The sequence below is a fragment of the Vulpes lagopus genome, chromosome 10 (genome assembly GCF_018345385.1).
Source record: "Vulpes lagopus strain Blue_001 chromosome 10, ASM1834538v1, whole genome shotgun sequence".
Taxonomy (NCBI): domain Eukaryota; kingdom Metazoa; phylum Chordata; class Mammalia; order Carnivora; family Canidae; genus Vulpes; species Vulpes lagopus.
The window spans coordinates 18,662,210-18,682,522 of record NC_054833.1 but is presented as its reverse complement, the minus strand read 5'-3'; the positions used below and the strand labels follow the sequence as shown (position 1 = coordinate 18,682,522).

Below are 20,313 nucleotides of genomic sequence, written 5' to 3'. Positions count from 1 at the left end.
CAGGTTTTTATTGAACATGGTTAAGGAGGTTTAGTAAAAAAAAAAGAAAAGAAAAAAAAAAGACCAAGTCCACGTCATCATCAGACTCCTCAGATTCTTCCTTCTTTGCTTCCACTTTGTTCCCAGCAGGGGCAGCAGGGGCGGACCGGGCAGGACCTTGGCTGGTGCAGCGCCAGCCGCTGGGGCAGGTCCACCAGCCCCTCCATTGCTTCGAGGCTCCCGATGCCAACAGTGGCCAGCTCCTTCCCAAAGACGCCTGGCCAGGATCGTTCAACATTAAATGAGGGCACTGATCTCCTGCGTGGCCGCCACCTCACAGTCGTGCAAGAGGAGGGCGGAGCAGACGCCGGCAGGCTCCGCGGGGGAGGCCATGGGGCGGGGGAGCGCCCCCGGGAGCTGTTTGTTGCAAGAAGACCTCACCCCAACGCGGCCTGGCCTCATCGGAAGGACTGAGCATCTCCGGGGCAGCGGAGGAGAGGGCGAATAAACCAAATTTTTTTTTTTTTTTTTAAGTTGGGGGCAGCTCGGGTGGTTCAGCGGTTAGCGCCGCCTGCAGCCCGGGGCGTGACCTTGGAGACCCAGGACCAAGTCCCACATCGGGCTCCCTGCATGGAGCCTGCTTCTCCCTCTGCCTGGGTCTCTGCCTCTCTCTGTCTCTCTGTGTCTTTCATGAATAAATAAATAAAACTTAAAAAAAAATTTAAAATAAAAAGTTGTGGGCAGAGGTTTAGCGCCGCCTTCTGCCCGGGGCGTGACCCTGGAGACCCAGGACCAAGTCCCACATCGGGTTCCCTGCATGGAGCCTGCTTCTCCCTCTGCCTGGGTCTCTGCCTCTCAGTCTCTCTCTGTGCCTTTCATGAATAAATAAATAAAACTAAAAAAAATTTTTTAATAAAATAAAAATTTGGTGGGGAGAGGGAGGCTGGGCAATGCAGCATCCCGGAGCACTCGCACGAGCCTGCAAAGGACCCGGGAACACCTCCCTCAATGACAGCTCCCGCCCCCGCCCTCTCCCCATAGGCCCTCCCGAGCACGTGACGACGGCTGGCCCCGCCCCCGGCTCCCAGAAGCCTGCGCGCGCGCGCCGCCGGCAGTCGGACGGCTTCCTGCGGGCCGGTCGGGTGCGGCCATGGCGGCGGGCGAGCCGCCCCCGGTGGAGGAGCGGCGGCGGCTGCAGCAGGAGCTTAGCGACTTCGTGGAGAGCTGCTGCCGGAAGCTGGAGGAGGTGACGGCGTCCCTGGGCTGGAGCCTGGATCGGCTGGACCCCGGGGCGGAGGGGGCGGCAGAGGTGAGGGGCCCGTCAGCCCGTCAGGCTGCGGTCCCGGGTGGCGGGGGAGCCGTGGGGGGAGCCGTGGGGGGGGGACGCCCGGGACTGGGCCTGGGGGGAGGAGGGGGGAGGCCCGGGACTGGGTCTGGGGCGCCCGGGACGCCTGCGGGCCTGGGGGGAGGAGGGGGGAGCGGGCCCCGGAGGGGGCGGGGGAGGGGCGGGGGTCCCGGAGCGCCGGAAGTGCGGTGCGCGGTGGAGGTGAACCGCGGTGGGCGGGGGGCTTGCCTGGAGGAGCGGGGGCCGGGGGAGTGCTGCCGCGGGGGTGGAGGTGGGCCGTCCGCTTTGTCACGTGTCACACGGATGCCGAGTTGCCCCGGATTCGGCCTCTGCAGAGCGCGGGAGTTCCCCTCACCTTTCTCTGCCTTAAAACATTAGGTCCGCTTCTGACAGCGGCAGCACCCGCTGTAGGGTTACTAGAGGGTACCACCAGGTGCCACCAGGAAGGCTGCGACTCTCCCGAGCGTTGGAAGCGCTTTGAAAACTGCAGGCAGGGGCAGCCCCGGTGGCGCAGCGGTTTAGCGCCGCCTGCAGCCCGGGGTGTGGTCCTGGAGACCCGGGATCGAGTCCCACGTCGGGCTCCCTCCGTGGAGCCTGCTTCTCCCTCTGCCTGTGCCTCTGCATCTCTCTCTCTCTCTCTGAATGAATGAATGAATAAATAAATAAATCTTAAAAAAAAAAACTGTAGGCAGGAGGCACCTGGGGGGCTCAGGGCGTGACCCCGGAGTCCCAGGTCGAGTCCTGCATCTGCATCGAGCTCCCTGCAGGGAGGCTGCTTCTCCTCTGCCTGTGTCTCTGCCTCTCTTCCTCTCTCGCTGTGAATAAATAAATAAAATCTTTAGAAGGAAAAAAAAAAAAACTGTAGGCAGGAGTATTAAACAGTCCTGATTTTTTGGTTGGTTATTAATGGGGTGGGAGGAGGGAAGCGCTTCAGTGTGGGTAATGCACAATCTCTGGTGCTCCTTCCGGGTTTATCACACTGTCATTATTTCTCCCAGGTTTATTCTATTTTTATTTATTTATTTATTTATTTATTTAAAAAATATTTTTATTTACTTCTCCATGAGAGGCACAGGCAGAGGGAGAAGCAGGCTCCATGCAGGGAGCCCGATGTGGGACTCGATCCCGGGTCTCCAGGATCAGGCCCTGGGCTGAAGGCGGCGCTAAACCCTGAGCCACCTGGGCTGCCCTCTTTCTGGGTTTATTACACTGTCATTATTTCTCCCAGGTTTAAATTAACTTGATTGATTCCCCAAAGACCCTTAAGGCATATCTGACTTGTGCACAAACAGTTCTCATTTAGTGTTTTTTTTTTTTTTAAGATTTTATTTATTCATAGAGACAGAGAGAGAGAGAGGCAGAGACACAGGCAGAGGGAGAAGCAGGCTCCATGCAGGGAGCCCAACGTGGGGGCTCAATCCCGGGTCTCCAGGATTAGGCCCTGGGCTGAAGGTGGCGCTAAAACCGCTGAGCCACACAGGCTGCCCTTGTTTACTGTATTAAAGAAATCACAGAAGTTCTAAAATTTGTTTCAGTTGTATTAAAGAATCTGAATTTTGGGGGATCTCTGGGTGGCTCAGCGGTTTGGTGCCTGCCTTCAGCCCAGGGCAAGGTCCTGGAGACCCAGGATCGAGTCCCGCGTCAGGCTCCCTGCATGGAGCCTGCTTCTCCCTCTGCCTGGGTCTCTGTCTCTCTTTTTCTCTCTCTCTCTCTGTCTCCCATGAATAAATAAAATCTTTTTTTTTTTTAAGTAGTAAATATTTAATGGTATAATCATTTAAATGTGTTCCCTTGGGGATCCCTGGGTGGCTCAGTGGTTGAGCATCTGCCTTTGGCTCAGGCCGTGATCCCGGGGTCCTGGGATCGAGTCCCGTGTTGGGCTCCCTGCATGGAGCCTGCTTCTCCCTCTGCCTGTGTCTGCGCCTCTCGCTCTCTCTGTCTCTCATGAATAAATAAATAAAATCTTTAATAAATGAATGAATGAATGAATGTGGTTCCTTGTGGTGCCTCAGTGTCTCAGTTCGTTATGCTTCCGACTCTGTTTCTCCTCAGGTCGGGATCTCATGAGCCTCACCTGGGTTCAGTGTGCCGTGGGGAGTGCTTGAGATTCTCTCCCTCTGCCCCACCCTGCCTGCATATCCACCTGTGCGCGCGCACTCTCTCTCAAATAATCTTTTAAAAAAAATAAAATTTTTTGTTCCTTTTTTCTTTGTTTTTGTTTCCTTTTTATAGGATGAAGTTGTGATATGCCCTTATGATTCTAATCATCACATGCCTAAATCATCTTTAGCGAAGCACATGATGTCCTGTAGGTTGAGGAAACTGGGCTACACCAAAGAAGAAGAGGTACCATATATTTATTGTGTATATGTCATGCAATTCATGCATGAATAAATTCAGAATATTTCGAAGGTATAGTGTGAGGTTTTCTGATCTAAAATACTAGTCATCTAGTCATTGGGATCCCTGGGTGGCGCAGCGGTTTGGCGCCTGCCTTTGGCCCAGGGCGCAATCCTGGAGACCCGGGATCGAGTCCCATGTCGGGCTCCCGGTGCATGGAGCCTGCTTCTCCCTCTGCCTGTGTCTCTGCCTCTCTCTCTCTGTGTGTGTGACTATTATAAATAAATAAAAATTAAAAGTATATATATAAAAATAAATAAAATACTAGTCATTTGTGGGGTAGAATGGTACTTGCCTAATTTTGCAAAATTTTTAAAGAAATATTTAAATGATACTAATCTCTTGTTCATGTAAAATCTTAAAATAGTTATCTGTTACATGAATACTAACTTTGTTTTTACTGTTTAGGATCAAATGTATAATTCTGATTTTTTCTATGAGAATCTGAAGATACCATCAATTACTTTGAGTAAGTAATGATTTAATAGATTATAACAAAAGTATCTTAGTGTAGATATTGACATTTCATTTTCGAATTATCAAAAGAATGGATTTTATAAGCATGTTTATGAGTAAGAAGGATGTTTATATCTTAAGAGAATGTAGGATTAACTAATATACAGTCAAACTAGTTTGTTTAATCTGGAATTTAGAGACCAGTGTTATATTAATAGGCAGTGAAAAGCCGGCAGAACTTTGTACAGTAAATAGATACCTTTTTTCTTGCATATAGCAAAATTCTGGCCATAAAACACGGTTTGCAGACTGAGGCTGGAAATGTATTCCAAGTGTTCACAGCCTGTGTGGAGGTTAAAATCCCAGGCTCTGGAATCAGAATGCCCAGATTCAGCTCCTAGATTTGTCACTAATAGATTTATGGCTTTTAGCAAGTAATTACACCTTTTTTGTTGCCTAAATTTCTTTTAGCGCCTTTGTGAAGATTAAATGATATAATATATGTAAAATGCTTAGAATAATGCCTGACCCTTAGCTGGATTTAAGAAATGGTAGCTCTTATTGGTTGCTCAAAGTTGTAGCAGCTACTGCAGCATGCCTTGTGATAATGTTTTCTAAACTGCCTGAAGTCCGGTTACTTACTGGGTTCTCTAGCTAAATCTGAAAGAATTCTGTATTCAGGTTACCTGGGTGGGGATGTGTTTTTTCACTCCTAAGATTCTGGAAGGATTGTCAATATGCCCAAAGAGCTTGGATTGGAACAAGTTAATTAATCATGGGCACTGATGATTCATATTGTGTTTATGGGTGCTTTTTTGACAGATAAGGACTCACAATTCCAGATAATTAAACAAGCTAGAACGGCAGTTGGAAAAGATGGTGATTGTTATAATCAAAGTAAGTGGCATCATAGTTTGAGCTAATTAATGATTTGAACTATTTCTGTCCCGCAAGCAGAGGTTACTAATTTTTAAGAAAAGTCTTGTGGAAACACTTACATGGGAAAAGTTCATTTTAACTTAACATTGGACCAATGTGTTTGGTATCAGCTTCATTAAGTAGATATTTTCTGCTCAAATACAGCAGTCTCATTAGACCGCTCCGTGTCTTAGCTAGGGGTTCATGCTTTGCAATCACCTAATAGGTGAGATTCCCTTGTAGAAAATTTTTATTATGATTATTGGTATCTAAATCCCATTGAGACTGTCTTACCCTGAGATTTTCTCTCTCTCTATCTCTCTCTCTCTCTCGAATCAGTCCATTGTTAAATGTCAGAATATTGGAATGCAATGTAAAAGGAAAGGCCTATACTAAGAGTGGTCTTGACAGCTGCCCTTCAAATACAGTCCAAACACAAAGTTTTACATAGAGTGTCAGAAAGTTCGTGGGTCCCTTCGTGCCCAACTTTGGAGCTGAGTTAAGAGTTTCTGCCTGGGACTTACTTCAGCAGAAACTAGGTTAGCATTTTTAAGTATGAGAATTTAGGAAATGAAAACAAAATGCATTGAAAACATAAAAGTAAATGAGTAAATAGTTACTAGATTTCTGAACTTAGATATAATATGCAGCCACAGCATGACTGACTCTTATAAGCATTTCTGAGTTGTCTTTGAACCTTCTGAAGGTAGCTTTCTCTGATATCTTACCTTTTCCTCCCCCTCATTCTTTCTAGCCAAATTATATTCATTAGTCCATGGTTAGGATTTGTTTCTCCTTTGTTGAAGTTCAGAATCTTCACCCATTGTTGTAAGCCAGTGGATTTGATTTTTTTTTTCCTTCGTTGCATCGTGTCTCCAGGAGGTACTCTCTTACCTTTCCTGTACATTACAGTGGTTCCATAAAGCAGCCAGAAGCACATTTTCTTGTATTCCCTGTTTTTAAGCTCCCATTTTTATGTACTTTTTGCCAAATTGCAGGGTTTTTTTTTTTTTCTTTGAGGTTAGACATTTCACTCTTATTTGAAGAGATTACTGAGCTGTGATCAGACAAGTCTTTTTTTTTTGCCTCCTGTTACTGACTCTACTCCCGTTTACTTAATGAACCATTAAAAAGTAGAAGATTTTTGCTATTGTGTTTTGGAGGGGTTAATAGTTAAAGGCCTTTTTTGACCTAACTAGTTAGATTCACTGAATTTGTTTTGCTAGAGTTGAAAGAGAACTGGAGGATCATCTAATCCAGCGCCTGTGTTTTAGAGATGAGGAAACACACCCTGAGAGTAATGATAAGGTTCTGGTGTGTTTGTTCTGAAGGCTGTCAATACTTCAGTTTTTTGTTTTGTTTTAAGATTTTATTTATTCATGAGAGACACAGAAAGAGAGGCAGAGACCCAGATGGAGGAGAAGCAGGCTCCATGCAGGGAACCCAGTGTGGGACTCAATCCCAGGAATCCAGGATCCCACCCTGAGCCAAAGGCAGATGCTCAACCGCTGAGCCACCCAGGCATTCCAATACTTAAGTTTTTTTAAAAGAGATTCTTTCTTCATAGCTGTTTTATATATTCATTTCTTTTTCGTAACACACTTAACATAGACTGGATGAGTATTTTCTCCTCCTTATTAGGTAAAGAAATAGAGGCACAGAGAAATGAATTAATCCTCTTTTGCTAGATAATAATAATAGCAAGACTTGGTAATTGCTGGGCTGGACTGAGAACCAAGTTCTGGATTTGGGTACACATTCTGAATGGAGTTACTCTCTTTTCTGTTAGAAACTACATTTAGTGAAACTTACAGATTACGAATCTAGATACTGCTCAAATATATTCATTATTTAATATGTCAGAATTAAGTAGAGGAATACCACAAACTTTCAAATCTGTACCTACTCACTGCTTGCTATTATTAGTATTGTTCCTTGTTTATTCTGGTTTGTGTAAGCCCGTTTTAAAGAAAGAAACTAGTTGCTTGGCCTGGAACAAATGACAGTTTTTCTGAGGTTTTGTTTCCTTGTCTGTAGTATAAAACTATCTTGTAGTGTTGTTTAGGGTAATGGAGATAATGAATGCTAAACTAGATGGAGCTCTAATAATTGGCTGCTAATGTCTAAGCAATTTACTAAGCACATTAATGTCTAGAAAGTGATACTAAGATAATGAAATGGGTGTGATTTTTATATATGTAATTTAGAGAATGTTCTCAAGGTTTTTTTTTGTTTGTTTTATGACTAAGCCATAAGGTAGATTTGGACCTTGGATTTAGTTCTTTACAAAAGCAAAGAATTATTTTGAATAATTCTTTCAGTAGAAAATTAAGGGCACTTTTGTTGTGGCACTGTCTTAAGATTTAACTTAAGAATTTTGTTATATGATTTGTCACCCTCTTTTTAAACCCTTTTTTCATTTTGTGTTGAGTTCTGCAGTTTCTCAATAGACATTATTTTTGTGGCCCATTTATGTCTTTAGACATTTTAAAATCTTATAGCCCAGAACAAGAATCTCTTCTTTCTTATATCTCACTGATTTGTTAACTTTGAAGGAAGAATGACTAACGAGCAATTTAGTTTTCCATTTAATTAATATTTTGTTTGTCATGAATTTTTTGATGAGTTAATTTATGTTTCCATTTCATCACTCATACCAGGTCACCACTCAGTGTACAGAATTATTCTCAATTCACTAACCCTTGTGAAAGCTTGAAACAACCATTAGATCTACGTACTTATTTTCAGATGTGATTACCTTGGTTAGTTTTATAACCAAGATGCTAATTTTAATCATAAAGAGTCATTTTATATTTAGTGGTTTATCTTTTTCCTAATATATGTTTTCATGACATATATTAGAATCAGGGCCATGATTTGAAGATCAGTGTATTATACTAAAGAACCCTCAAGAGACCCAAGAGGAGTGGTTCTAGGCTTAATCTGTTCCTACCACTTGTGAGGCTTCGGCAAGTCATTTCACCTCTATGGGCCTTAATTTCTTTTTCTATGATGTTTGGAAATTGACTCTGTGTGAATTCTCCCTAAAATTCTGAATTTGTAGCTTTAAGCCAGTACATTCTACTAATGTTTAGTATTATATGTCATATGTTTAAGATGCTCTGTGATGGCAAAAGTGACTGAAAAGGAAGAATCAGAGTTACTAAAAAGCTAGATTAGAATTTTACTTTGGGTGATGAAGAAGTTCAGGAGATGGACAGAGATGATGGTTGCAAAACAGTAATGTACTTAATGCCACTGAGCCGTACACTTAAAAATGGCTAAATGGTAAATTTTATGTTATGTATATTATACCACAATTTTAGGAAAGCTACTACAAAATAAAAGTAGAGGATCACAATTTAATATGATTACAGTGCATTCAGATGTACTTTTAAGTCATATAGAAGCTTGTGTTTGAAAACTTACTTTTTATGGAAATGTAAGCTTATTTGTATTTATCCCTTTTTTTGTCAGAAATAACTATGTTCTGAATGATTTGAATGCAGTTTGTTGTTTAACTTTTCCTGTACTTTTTCTTTTTCAGTAATTGGGGTGAGTATAAAGAGGAATTAGGAACCTGAATATACTCCTTATTTAAAGATATGCAGTATCCTTTTTGCAAATGATATCCTTTTAAAAGTATCACTCAAATTTCTAAACTTTATCTTAACCACTGTCACAATATTACAGTTTTTGCAATTTTAGTTGGATTTCAAGGAACTGAAGTATTAATCTTCACCATACAGAAATTTAAGATGAGTAAAGACAACTCCAAAATATTTAAAGGAGGAAATTATATTTCTTTGTCTAAAAGTAACAGGCAGAGGTTTATGTGGAGCTTGCTTATATCAGTGTTTTCTAATCTTTGTATTTTTCTCCCAGCTTTTTAGAGCCTATATTCAAAGGAATTAGGCTTATGAAAGTTAACCATTTTTATCGTACGAAGTTAAATGTTTTAACACTTGCCTGGATAAAAAGGCTTTTCCTAATGTCTGTCAGACTTAGAGTGAAACTGATTGACTTGAAAGGAAACCCTTCTCCACTAATTCAGAACCCTTTGACTAATACAAGGGACCATGTATTGTTATCCATGGCTATTCACGAACTCATATTCAATGTAACACTCCTTTTAATTTGTAGACAAATGTAAAGTCGTTTCTCTTTTTATGTTGTAGTGCTTAGTTCATAGTTTGCTCTTATTTAAATTTTTCTTTTGCCTCTACCTAGGAAATCAATGAGGTTAGACTTTATCAAATAAAAGTATCTGGGAAGAGCTACTGATCTTAACCTTGTTCTATGAACCAGCGTTATTACTTCAGAGTAACCTAGGAAACATTAGTAGCTCATGTTCATTGTTTGCATCAAGTGAATAATGAAGGCTAGAAAGAATTGTTTTAAAACAATTGCTTTATTTACAGTTACAATAATTTTTTATTTCTTTGAGAAAATTTGAATCTCAAAGCAAAAATTTTCTTCAATGTTTAATACATCATATCAAGGTATTGTATTTATTTTCTTTCATTAATGAGCAGATTTTAGAAAGTTCTATGACTATTGGGGGGGCACTGCTGCTAAGTTATTAAAATTAATTTGATTATACCAATATGCTTCCTCTTCAGAAAATTAAAAATTTAGTCTCAGTTTATTCTTTCTCTGGTCTGAGGAGGTTTGGGATTTCTCCTACTTAAGTAATTGTGTTTTGGTCTTTAGCTCTAAGTCATTGCACAAGTGGGATATATTTTGAGTATGGAATACCTAAGTTGCTGTCTCATGTAAAGACATTTTTTTACACATTTTTCATATTTCCATAATTTATTTTCAGAGGGACTATAATATGTATTACCTATTGAAAGCATCCCCCCGCCCCTTGCTTTTATGGGGAAAGCCTATAAACAGAAAGTTAGTATCTACTTTTATAATACTGGTAGCCTTTTAAAAATTGTTACCCAGAAGGTTTTCTTATGAGCAAATTAAATTATCTCTGGTTATTACTGCCTGCCTTCATGGGATCTGACTTAATATTGTTGGAGAGGATAGCAAACATCCACAATACATCCTTTCTGTGGATATAACATTGAGGATAAAGTCACTGTTTACCATTTATCACGTAGATGGACATTTTGTATGTTAAGGGATTATTACGAAAACATTTGTGTTAATATCGCATTATTACAGCACATGTTTAAAGATAAGGAGTAGATTTTAAATCCACAATGCTTCATGTATTGTTTATTCTTGTGGTTTTATTTTTACTTTAGGGATTTATTCTTCATTACCTGTTGAAGTTCCTCTGAATCACAAACGATGCGTTTGTGATCTAACCCAAGCTGATCGTCTTGCCCTCTATGATTTTGTAATGGAGGAGACGAAGAAAAAGCGCTCTGATTCACAAATTATTGAAAATGACAGTGATCTCTTTGTAGACTTGGCTGCCAAAGTCAATCAAGGTTTGAGATGGATATTTATAGTTTTATATTTCTTAATTGTTATTTCATTCTGTGCGTGTTATTAAGCTTTAGTTGTCAGACTACTCTGAACTGGAATAGGATGGTTTTGCATTATCTAACATTCACACGTGTATAAAGATGTTTTCTCAGTGCATGAAATTGTGCTCCCTTTCACATAAGCACACCTTCCTTCTGTAAGATCGTTACTTACAGCTGTGCTGGTCTTTGTACCTTAACAACGTGAGGTTCAACTAATGGCTAGAGAAAAAGAATGATATAAGATTTAGCCTATTTCTATAATATAGAAGTTTTGTGTGTTTTTGGATGCATGGAAACATGTTGAAATATGGAATGATTGTAGCCTTTCCTCCTGTTAATTTATAAGATTTAAAAGCTTCCAAGGATATAATAATTATATTTTATTTTTTTTATTAGATAATAGTAGAAAAAGTCCAAAATCTTACCTTGAAATCCTGGCAGAAGTGAGAGATTATAAGAGAAGACGCCAGTCCTATAGAGCTAAGAATGTTCACATAACCAAGAAATCCTATACCGAGGTAAGTTTTACATAATCTTTTAGTGGTTTGTTGAGAATAGAAATTTCCCTTAGGTAGTTCTCCAAGCCAGCTCTACGGATTTCCACAGTTCCTTGGAGGTTATCTGAAAGAAGGTGCCTTTAGGGCAGCACACCTGATTTGTATTTGCTCCATTACTGTCAGATCCACTGTGCCAAGCAAAGGCTTTTCAGGTACAAAAATCTTAGGTAAAGAGGCTGCACAATCGTAAAAAAATGCTTACTTTTGAGAGAATAGTATTATGTCGTGATAAAAGTGTAGATTTTGGCCTTAGACCTGATTTAGAGTTTTGATCCTGCTGCTTATTTATCATTGGCTGTTTGACTTGAACAAGTTTTTGACCATTTTATTTTTTTCACCATTTTAACTATAACTTTTTTTTCATTTTATACAGCTTTGTAGGGTAATAAGAATTGATGGAGATAATGCATGGGGACACAGAAATTGGCCAAGAAATGACCTCTGTCTTTGCCTTACAGAAATTTTAGTGTGCTTTTATGTACTCTGCTAAATACTTGGGCTTAAGAAAAGTCTGGCATAAGTTATTTAAACATTAATCTCTTGATACATGTCTAGACTTATTTTCAGACATCCTTTAGTGGATACAGCTGATTAATTTTTTGATACATGAGTTACCTTGCCCAGACTTTACAAATAATTTCCTCATTGAATCTCTGAATTCTTACCACATTATTTCTTTCTTCTTGCTCTGATTTCTGTGACTGTCCATAATCTGGCCTCATTTTACCAAACATTTTCTTTTGCTTTAATCTAGCATGTCTCTTAAACTGTATCTGATTATACACATTTATTCTTATCTCTGTGTCCAAAAAACACGTTGTTTTCTCACCTCAAATGCTCTTTATTGTTATGCTTTTAAATCTTGATCAGTTTAAGGCCCACTGTCTCCATGAGGTGCTGGTTGACCCAGTCATTTGCTGTTCTATTGCTTTTATGCTTTCTGGACCACATAGCTAAGTACTTAAAAGTATGCTGTTCTTTTCACACTTAAAGTATATGTTTTATACTTACGTTTTCCGGTAGAGGTCTGGGACCATGTCATACTAGCTAAGTATTCTTACAGTCCCTCACATACTTGGAGGTTCATCAGTTGTTTCTTCTCTAGTCTCAATACCTTGTAATCAAGTGTTAGTGTTCTTCACAATTTTATGGTTAATTCTTTATTGTGGAAATATTCAAACATATACTAAAGTGAATGGAATAGTCTTATGAACCCCATTGTCACTGTCACTCAGCCTCAACGATTATCAACATGTGGCTTTGTCATTTTATTTATATTCTCACTCACTACCTCTTACTTTCTCCTTCCTCCAAACCGATAATTTTGGAAGCAGATCCAAAACACCTTTCACCTGTAAAAGCTTCAGTGTTTACAAATCCTTCAGTGATTTATCATATTTCTGATCACAGCTTTTTCAACATTTTATCTATTTCTAGCTTCATTCATATCCTGTATAATTTTTTTTAAATTTGGACTAGAACCTAAATTTTGTCAAATTAAAAAAAATTTATTACTTACTGTACTTATTATGCATAACACACTGCTGTCGGTAGGGATAAATGGCATACAGACCCCACTCACAAGAAGCTTAGTATAGTATAACAAGTGAAACAGATCTTTCAAAATACAGATTGCATTAAGTGCTAAAATAAAGTGAGATCAAAGTTTGTGGGAGAAAGGAGTGATTGTTTTTAAAAGTTAAGATTGCTATAGGCTTGATCGAGAAGATAGCATTTGAAGGAAAGGGAGAAGCAGGAAGGATAAAGAATGTTCATTAGCTCTTTCCTGTGTGGCAAATCTGGAAACTGTCCAGTAACATTCAGGCTTCAAGGAGCTCATGTAGGGCTACTCTGGAAGTGCTAGAGCTGGACTTGGAATTTAGGTATGCGTGACTCATGTCACATGTGTTAGATTTTCACAAGAGAATATGGTAGGGGAGGGGAAATGATGGATAAAGATATTCCAGGTGGAAAGGCTAGTGTTCCTTAAAAAAAGTACAGGAGTTTTCCAGAGATCCATCAGTAATCTAGAGTGGCTACTCTTAGCTACTTATCTCAATTATCTAGTAAGAGATAAGGCTGGTTTCAATTATGTGATGTAGTAAAATCATGAAAGGTTTCAGAGGCCCTATTAAGGATTTTGGACATTGTTCCATTTTACTTTGGGAGCCCTTGAAAGTTTCTTTGACATGAGGAGAAACTCCATCTGTCCTGAACTTTACAGTGTGCGTCTTTGAGAGTGCCCCTTGTCCCCTGTACCTTCTTAAAATATCACCTAATTAGGCATGAGGGAAGTGTAAGCTTCTATTTTATTTTTATTTTATTAAATATTTTATTTATTCATGAGAGACAGAGACACAGAGAGAGAGAGAGAGATAGGCAGAGGGAGAAGTAGGCTCCATACAGGGAGCCTGATGTGGGACTCGATCCTGGGACTCCAGGATCACACCCTGAGCTGAAGGCGCTAAACTGCTGAGCCACCAGGAGTCCCAAGCTTCTATTTTAGTTTCATCTGTGCCTCCCAGTTGACTACCCCTGTGCTTGATGGCATGGAAAGAAAAAAACTTTCAAATGGTTCCTAGAGGTAAGGGATTTTATGTAGTCTCCTAGGAAAAGTATCTGAAGTGATGAGAATGTTTCATATTTGGGCTGTCATCTTGACTTAATTATAAAGTTGTTAAAAATTTTTATTTGTAAATAATTTCAAACATACGAATAAGTTGCAAAACTAAAAACAGTACAAAGAAGTGTTGAATACCCTTTACTCAGATCACCTGTAGTTAACATTTTGTCCCATTTGCTTGTCATTTGTGCTCTCTTTTTACCTGTACAGTTTTCTTTGTTTTGATCTCTATCTGTACATTATCTTTTTTTCTAAACTATTTAAGAGTAAGTTACATACCCCATGATTTTTTTTGTTGCTTCTTAGTATATACTTCTTAAGAATAGGGATATTTTTCCTAACACCGTTATAATATAGTGATCAACTAGCAAGTTTATTATTAATTATAGCACTTTCATCTACCATTTATATTCCAATTTGACCATTGACTTTTTTGTGTTCTCTAAACTGCTCATGTCCCACAGTCCATTCTGTCATAATTCTTAGTAAATATTTGGATGATTGTTAACAGTGATTTTTCTAGCTTTATATAATTTTTTTAAAAAACTTTCTTACCTGAAATTGGGTGCTTATCTCTTCTGAGGTGATTCGGGATGTCATAAATGTGCACATGGAAGAACTCAGCAGTCATTGGCAAGAAGAGCAGGAGAGAGCAGAGGATGATGCTGAAAAGTATGTCATGGTGTTTACCAGTGAAAATCTCTTTTTAATCAGTTACATTATAATTATTTAATAAAATTTTAACATTTTTCAGAACATTAATATTAGCACACCGTAATTCATAAAATACTTAAATTGTTTCATGTTGTCATTGTTCAGGATTATTATACCAGAGATTTTGTGTTAGCATTGCCCTTTGACAATTTTGGGGAAACTAATATACTAGTGAAATAGTGAGAACGTAAAACATATAAGAGTTATGTTTCTTTGTCCTCTCACAGAATATATTTCTCGGCTCTGTCATTGTTTATACAGAATATTCAACTTAAGCTGCTGTGTCTGTGTTTGGTGGAGACGGGTGGTTGAAACTGATTGTTCTTTGTGTTTCAGGAATGAAGAAAGGCGATCAGCTTCAGTAGATTCACGGCAGTCTGGTGGAAGTTATTTGGATACTGAATATTCACGACATAGAAAGGATCGGAGTAGGAGCCCACATAAGCGAAAAAGAAATAAAGATAAGGATAAAAACTGGGACTCGAGAAGAAGGAAAGAGAGGTAAGTCTAACACGGCATCATCTGATGGTGAACTGTTTACTCTTGAAAAGTAAATAGAGCCTTCTGTTTTAGACAACCTTAAGAAAATGGATTGTAAGAGTAAGTTACAGTGAAGAGAGTAATTGATGAGAATTCTTAGCATTTATCTGATTTCAGTTCAGGTACCCACAGCTCTGGTGGCATAGTTTTCTGTGTGCCTGATTGGATATGGCTTTCCCTCTTGTACTCCTTGTTTCCTAGCCAGGATGTATGGAGGCGATGTCTAGGTAGGAAGTTAACTCTTTCTTCTCCTTCCACCATCCTTTTTCTTGTCATTTCTTTCTCTTGCTAATTCCTGAATTCAGGGGTCAGAGAGAAGATCCAAACTTTACTGTCAAGTCACTTTTGCCCTTGTTAATATCTCTGATAGATTTTTGACAGCTGTCAAAAGGTTCTGGAATGGCGTACTTCTCTCGCCTCTCTGCAGCTCGATCTCGGTATTTCATCTCTCTCTCCCTCAGCTCCAAGGCTTCCAGCTCCTGCTCACTCAGCCTGGATCGTCTGTAGATATCCATGTTTTGCTTGTGAAGGTCTGAGAGCTGCTGGTGCCTGACCAGGGCATCTCTGTTGGGGAACTGGCGCCGGCAGAGCAGGCAGGCCATCTTTTTCCAGTCGGCCAGCTTCTCCTCCTCACTCTCCAGTCTCTCCCGGAGGGTCACTTTTGCCTTTTAGATCTATAGGTATCTATACTTAGAGATATTAATTTCAATATTCTATATCTAGAAACCACTAGGCTAAAACTTTGAACCGTTTAAAAGGAAACCATCTGCAAAGCAAGACTCTGAACATACTTGGTCTTCCCCTTTTAGTGCCTCTGAATACTTCTTTAAAAAATAATTCGTCTGGAGGTGCCTGAGTTGCTCTGTTGGTTAAGCATCTGACTCGATTTCAACACAGGTCTTGGTCTCAGGGTCATAAGTTCAAGCCCCATACTGGGTGTGGAGCTTACTTAAAAAAAAAAAAAAAGGCCTATTCCTTAAGCTCTACTCTATAAGGACAGAGAGAAAGTCTTCCTTATCTTTGTATACTTTGTACAGGAACCAATACATAATTGGTGTTCAATAAGTGTTTGCCAACTGAATGAATTAAATGCTAGATGACTACTATATGGAAAAAAAAAAAATTTTTTTGACAAAAGTGACTGTCAAGTCACTTTTGCCCTTGTTAATATCTCTGATAGATTTTTGACAGCTGGAAAGATATAACTAATACTAAAAGAATAAATTTATATATATATATATATGTATATTTTTTTTTAAGATTTTATTTATTTATTTGTGAGAGGACACAGAGGGAGAAGCAGGCTTCACACAGGGAGCCCAATGTGGGACTTGATCCTGGGATTCTGGGGTCATGCCCTGAGCCGAAGGCAGACGCCCAACCACTGAACCACCCAGGGGTCCCTAAAAGAATAAAATTAAATCAGTTGTGGTCTGTTCTGGTGGTTTACCTGCTTAAAGGGCATCTACCTGGATCTCAATGTTAGGTCCTTAACTGTCTTTTTCATTCTGACCCTCTTTCCCCAGCATTCCCTATTCTAGATAATGGGATGACCATCATTGGTTCACCTAAGCCAGAAATCATGGAGTTGTTTTAGTTGCTCCTTTTTTATTCCTACTTTCTTGTTAGTTCCTAATTGCTTTTGGTTCTACCTGAGTATACGTTGCATGCACCTCCTTGTCTCTATCCTTACTGCTTTCCATCTGGGAAATGATAGTTTTCCTAATTGTTCTAACCACCTATAAGCTTACCCCAAATGGAGTCATCCCTTCTTTACTGCCCGAGTGAATTTTCGCTCTTAAAACTCTTTGGGGCTAAAAATCCACATTGTATAGAATGGTTCCCAAGACCTCTAGGATCAGGGCTCCTGCCGACCCATCCTTGTATATTGCCACTCCCACATGAAATGCCTAAATTATGCTCTAGTTAGCCTGAATTACTTACAGTTCCTCTTCTAAACTGTGTCACATTTATGCCTTTTTATGTTAGATTCTGCTGCCTAATTTTAATTTTTTAAAGCCTGCTTGGTAAACTCTTTCTTGTCCTTTGAGACCCAGCTTAGTCATTTCCAGGAAGCTTCTCACTCACTGAGGCAGAGCTGATCTTTCCATTTTGTCAGCACTCTGCCTACCATGTATTTTTTTATTGAAGTTATTACTCTCCCTACTAGATTAAGCTCCTTGAGTCCATGTCTTCTTTAGTTGTATATGCACAGTATTTGTCTAAAGTAGCCTCTCAAATGGTATCTTGTCCTTCTCCAGGGCCACTGGTGATCAGGAATTAGTAATGCTTATTGGTTTAATAATTTTGCTCATCTTATTCATTTCGTAGGTTTAAAGCTAGGTGTGATTTAGTCCTGTTATAAAAATGAAATATCTGCTTACTAATCCCTTTTGATTCATATATAAATGACATTTTGTAATGATTATACACAGATTACTTAATTATCAGTTATTGTGCTTTTTACTTCTTTCTGGTTTATATTAACAAAAATGCTTTTTCCATTTAAGTAATTTTTGGCATCTCTGATCAGTTTTTATTGACTTAAGTACATTAGCCTCAAATGTAAACATGAAATAATATGTCTTTAGAGGGGTTATATTTAGAGTTTAAATAGTATTAGTTGGAAATACTTCTCAAGAGTGCAGGGTTAATCTTTGATATCCATGCCTGAGGTGGAATGAATTGAATGGTTGAATGGAGTTGATAGGAACCAGCATAAGGATATCAGAAAATTTCTGAATTCTTTCTATGACTTTAACATTTTATTTGAAATGAACTCTCTGGTCCTCTTTATATTCAAAGTTAATTTTAAAGTGGCACTCTAAAGCTCAATTTTTTAAAAATTTCATTTTGTTTATCCCCATGTCAATTTTGTGCTTTAGTTTTTTGCATATTTACTCTTTAAAAAAAAAGTACTGTTTAGGGGCATCTGGCTGTCTCTGTTAGTAGAGCATGTGACTCTTTATCTTGGGGGCAGGATTTCAATCCCCACATTGAGCATAGAGCTTAATTAAAAAAAAAAAAAATACTGCGGCAGCCTGGGTGGCTCAGTGGTTTAGCACTGCCTTCAGCCCTGAGCCTAATCCCAGAGTCCTGGGATCGAGTCCCGCATCCGGCTCCCTCCATGGAAGCCTGCTTCTCCCTCTGCCTGGGTCTCTGCCTGTGTGTGTGTGTGTGTGTGTGTGTGTGTGTGTGTGTGTCTCATGAATAAATAAATAAAAACTTAAAGAAAAATACTCTTTAGTTCTGAATGCATCTTTTAACTCTGGTGAGTTACTATTTCAAAGTTCTGATATTAAAATGTCCACCATCTGTAATAGTTTTTTTCACTCCTGTCATTTCAGGGATGGGGACAGACATCATAGTCATAAAAGAAGAAAGCAAAAAATATAAATGAGGTATTTGTGCATGTATTAATTATGCTTATGCCATGATAACCAGTATGCCAATATTTTAATTACAGTTGCTTTGAGTAGGAGACTGTGTTTATATGACTCACTTAGTGGTCAGAACATTAATTTTCAGTAAGTACTTATGTTTCAAACCATGAGTACACTATTATGCCTTGTAGCTTTGTTTGACTTACATTTTAATAGATGATTGCTTCCTATTACTAATTTTGTTTCATTCTTTGTGATAACTTATGTATCAGAAAAATTCTTAAAGTTGATACTTAAACTGTATACATAATACATGAATACATTCTCATATTAAAAAATGAAACTTTATAGCTAAGATTATCATTTCCTTGGAAAACCACCTATAATTCCTGTGGCCACCTCAGTAACTGCTATTTACTACTACACTGGTGAAATGTTATAGGGAAAAATGTAAATAACTGTCAGAAGGAGAATGGCCTGGTTAAATAAAATATAGTATAATTGTGATAGATTACTATGTTGGATTTAAAAGAAATGAACTTTATTTATATTAACATTAGATAGATCTCAGAAACAATGCTAAGTGAAAATTGTAAAGTGCAGAAAGGTATATACAAGTTATATTTATGTACAAAATAATATACATTTTCTGTGACCATATATGTATGTAAATATATTTTTAAAGGGTCATGAAGGACCCATACCAAACTCATAACAGTAATTATTTGGGGGACGAGTATAGATGGGAGAGGTGGGAAGTGATGGTCAAAGAAAACTTTAGCTTTATCCTTAACATTAATTTTTAAAAATAAGGTATTCATGTTTTCACTTGTTAATTAAAAATAGATTTTAATTAAAAATATTGTCATTTTCTTTTATGTAAATCATCTTTATCGAGGTACTGTTTATATTTAATAAAATGCACCCATTTTAAATGTATGTTTCATTGAGTTTTGACAAATTTACACCCCTGCCAGTGAAGTCATCACCTTGATCGAGATAGAGAACATTTCCAACACCACCCAAAATCCCCATGTACTCCTTTTACTCTTCAATTTCTCTGCCGTACCTCTAGGCAACCACAGATTTGGTTTTTGTTGCTGTTGATTAGATGTATCTTTTTTAGAATTCATATAAACAATACTATAATATGTACCTTCCTCCACTCCACATATTTTTGAGATTAATCATGTTGTGTGTGTCAGTCATCTCTTCCTTTTTGTTTGTACTATGTTCTGTTGTCTGATGGTCACTCAGGTGAAACTTTGGCATTAAATGTTAATCATCTCCTGTCTAATAGCAGTATCTTGAATCTTTAGAAACTGAGGATAGAGATTCCAAGGTATGTTCCAAATAGAAATGAAACTTTAATTATTTTAATAAGTAACTGACAATGACAGAAAGGTTGACTGGATATAGATCAGATTGGCCATTAGACTTTAGGTATGAAAAACAGCCTTCAGATTTATAAGTTGGAAATCAACAGTTCACTTAACCAATATGAAATCTTATTACTGCTGTTATACTTAATTTCTAAATATATAAAGTTCAGACGTAAAAATCTTAAGGACTGGGTGCCTGGGTGGCTCAGGCTGTTAAGCATCTGCCTTCGGCCCAGGTCATGATCCCAGGACCCTGGTATTGAGTCCCACATTGGGCTCCCTGCTTGGCGGGGAGTCTGCTTTTCCCTTTGCTCCTTCCCCCTGCTTGTGCTCTCTCTCATGCTCTCAAATAAATAAATAAAGTCTTTTTAAAAAATTAAAAACTAAAAATATTTAGGAGTTTGGCATTACCATAATCATGAGCCATATAGAATTGCTGCTTTTGTAGGTCAAAACCATTTGAATTAATCAGCAATTTTTATATATTGTAACTTAATTTATTATTCTGTTTTTTCAATGTGATTTTA

General features: G+C 38.7%; 1 protein-coding gene across 1 annotated transcript; it reads left to right on the top strand.

Annotated features, from left to right (window-relative positions):
* Positions 1-1,082: 1,082 nt before the first annotated feature.
* Positions 1,083-19,742, top strand: SNRNP48 (small nuclear ribonucleoprotein U11/U12 subunit 48). Its single transcript, XM_041771984.1, has 9 exons — positions 1,083-1,288; positions 3,557-3,670; positions 4,133-4,193; positions 5,003-5,077; positions 10,360-10,548; positions 10,984-11,105; positions 14,351-14,439; positions 14,818-14,982; positions 18,369-19,742. The coding sequence occupies exons 1-9, from the start codon at positions 1,130-1,132 to the stop codon at positions 18,415-18,417; spliced, it is 1,023 nt and encodes a 340-aa protein (XP_041627918.1). The 5' UTR covers positions 1,083-1,129; the 3' UTR covers positions 18,418-19,742.
* The last annotated feature ends 571 nt before the right edge of the window (positions 19,743-20,313 follow it).

Bases quoted from the DNA above. Each gene is read 5' to 3' on its own strand.
- SNRNP48 (XM_041771984.1), top strand. From the start codon at position 1,130: ATGGCGGCGGGCGAGCCGCCCCCGGTGGAGGAGCGGCGGCGGCTGCAG. The intron at 14,440-14,817 runs GTATGTCATGGT...TTTGTGTTTCAG, and splicing joins GCAGAGGATGATGCTGAAAA to GAATGAAGAAAGGCGATCAG. The intron at 14,983-18,368 runs GTAAGTCTAACA...CTGTCATTTCAG, and splicing joins TCGAGAAGAAGGAAAGAGAG to GGATGGGGACAGACATCATA.